Source organism: Coptis chinensis, chromosome 6 (genome assembly GCF_015680905.1).
Source record: "Coptis chinensis isolate HL-2020 chromosome 6, ASM1568090v1, whole genome shotgun sequence".
In the NCBI taxonomy this organism is placed as follows: Eukaryota; Viridiplantae; Streptophyta; class Magnoliopsida; order Ranunculales; family Ranunculaceae; genus Coptis; species Coptis chinensis.
This window is the reverse complement of record NC_141461.1, coordinates 94,720,808-94,722,147: the sequence shown is the minus strand read 5'-3', so window position 1 is coordinate 94,722,147 and position 1,340 is coordinate 94,720,808. Positions and strand designations below refer to the sequence as shown.

Below are 1,340 nucleotides of genomic sequence, written 5' to 3'. Positions count from 1 at the left end.
ATTTAATTTCGTGATGTAAAGGGCCATATCCCTGATCAAATCATGCATCTTCACCGAACCTTTATATGAACCGTCTTCAAGCATGCAACAACGTTTTAGTGTATTCAATATGACGTGGCCTCAGCAAATCTCATCTTGTTTGCGCTTTCCTCTGACCAACCCTTCCATAACCCAAAACTCAATCAACCTACCAGTGTTGATTTCATGATCTTCTGAACATAATGCACAAAATAAGAAACACTTATGGTGATTTTCCCTCAATTGATCGTAACTGGACCTTAGACACTGAATGACCTTTTCCTCCATGGCCATGTTCAAAGTTGTAGACTCCTGCAGATCTGTTAATGCAACTTGCTACTCAATAACATCCTTTATGCTCATAGCTTGACTAATTGTGATGATTGCAAGGGGCAAACCACAACATTCCGCAACAATTTCCTTGGCAATCTCTTCAACTTCGGGAACAAGCTTCTTATTGACATTGTCCATGAACAATTCCCATGCTTCGTTGAAAGAGATTCAACTTTCAAATCTTTGTGGCACCGCATCCTATGACACACTTCCAATGATCTAGTAGTCAAAACTATCTTGCACCCATTGTCTTTTGAAGGTTCGGGAACTCCTAGCTCATGTAGATCAAATGCCTCCCATATGTCGTCCAAGAAAAGTACAAATTTTCCCTTATTCTGCAATGCAGTTAGCAGTGATGACGATCTTCTAGCTTCATCTTGTCTAGCAGAAAGATCCAAATTGACCACTTCCGCAATCTGCTTTTGAAGTTTTTGAGCATCAACATCTTTGGATGAAGTGAACCACAAAACATTTTCAAAATGGCTACGTTGTTTAGGGGTGGCAGTTTTGTACATGACCCACTAACCCGACACGAATCCAACACGAAATTAGCGGGTTTGGGTTGGAAAAAAAGGCTTTTGGGTCATTTAAGGGTTGACCCGCCAAACTCGTCAAATAAATGGGTTGGGTTAGGGTCACACATGTTAACCCAGGTAACCCGTTAGTATACCCGATTAGTTCCCGAGTCCAATGGGTCGGGTTATCAACCCGTGGCCTGTATGACCTGTTTTAAGTCCTTAAACATATATGTTTCCGAATTTTATTAAATCTCATAATCCCAATTACCTAAAAGAAAATACTAAACAGAAAATGATCAACTAGATTTAGAAGGATAAGCCGGCAATCCAGCATATAGAATATTATAGATTCATTCAATAAAATATATTATCACGTACATTAACATTGAACCCTTACCCTAGTCTCAATTATATAAAGAGAACAATGAAGCCGTCAAAGTCACAATAATATTTGCATTTATTTAATAATAG

At 38.8% G+C, this 1,340-nt stretch overlaps 1 protein-coding gene across 1 annotated transcript; it reads right to left on the bottom strand.

Annotated features, from left to right (window-relative positions):
* Positions 1-377: 377 nt before the first annotated feature.
* Positions 378-866, bottom strand: LOC147495638 (putative disease resistance protein At5g43730). The gene has a single exon (XM_086568439.1). The coding sequence runs from the start codon at positions 864-866 to the stop codon at positions 378-380; it is 489 nt and encodes a 162-aa protein (XP_086424565.1).
* Positions 867-1,340: the final 474 nt, after the last annotated feature.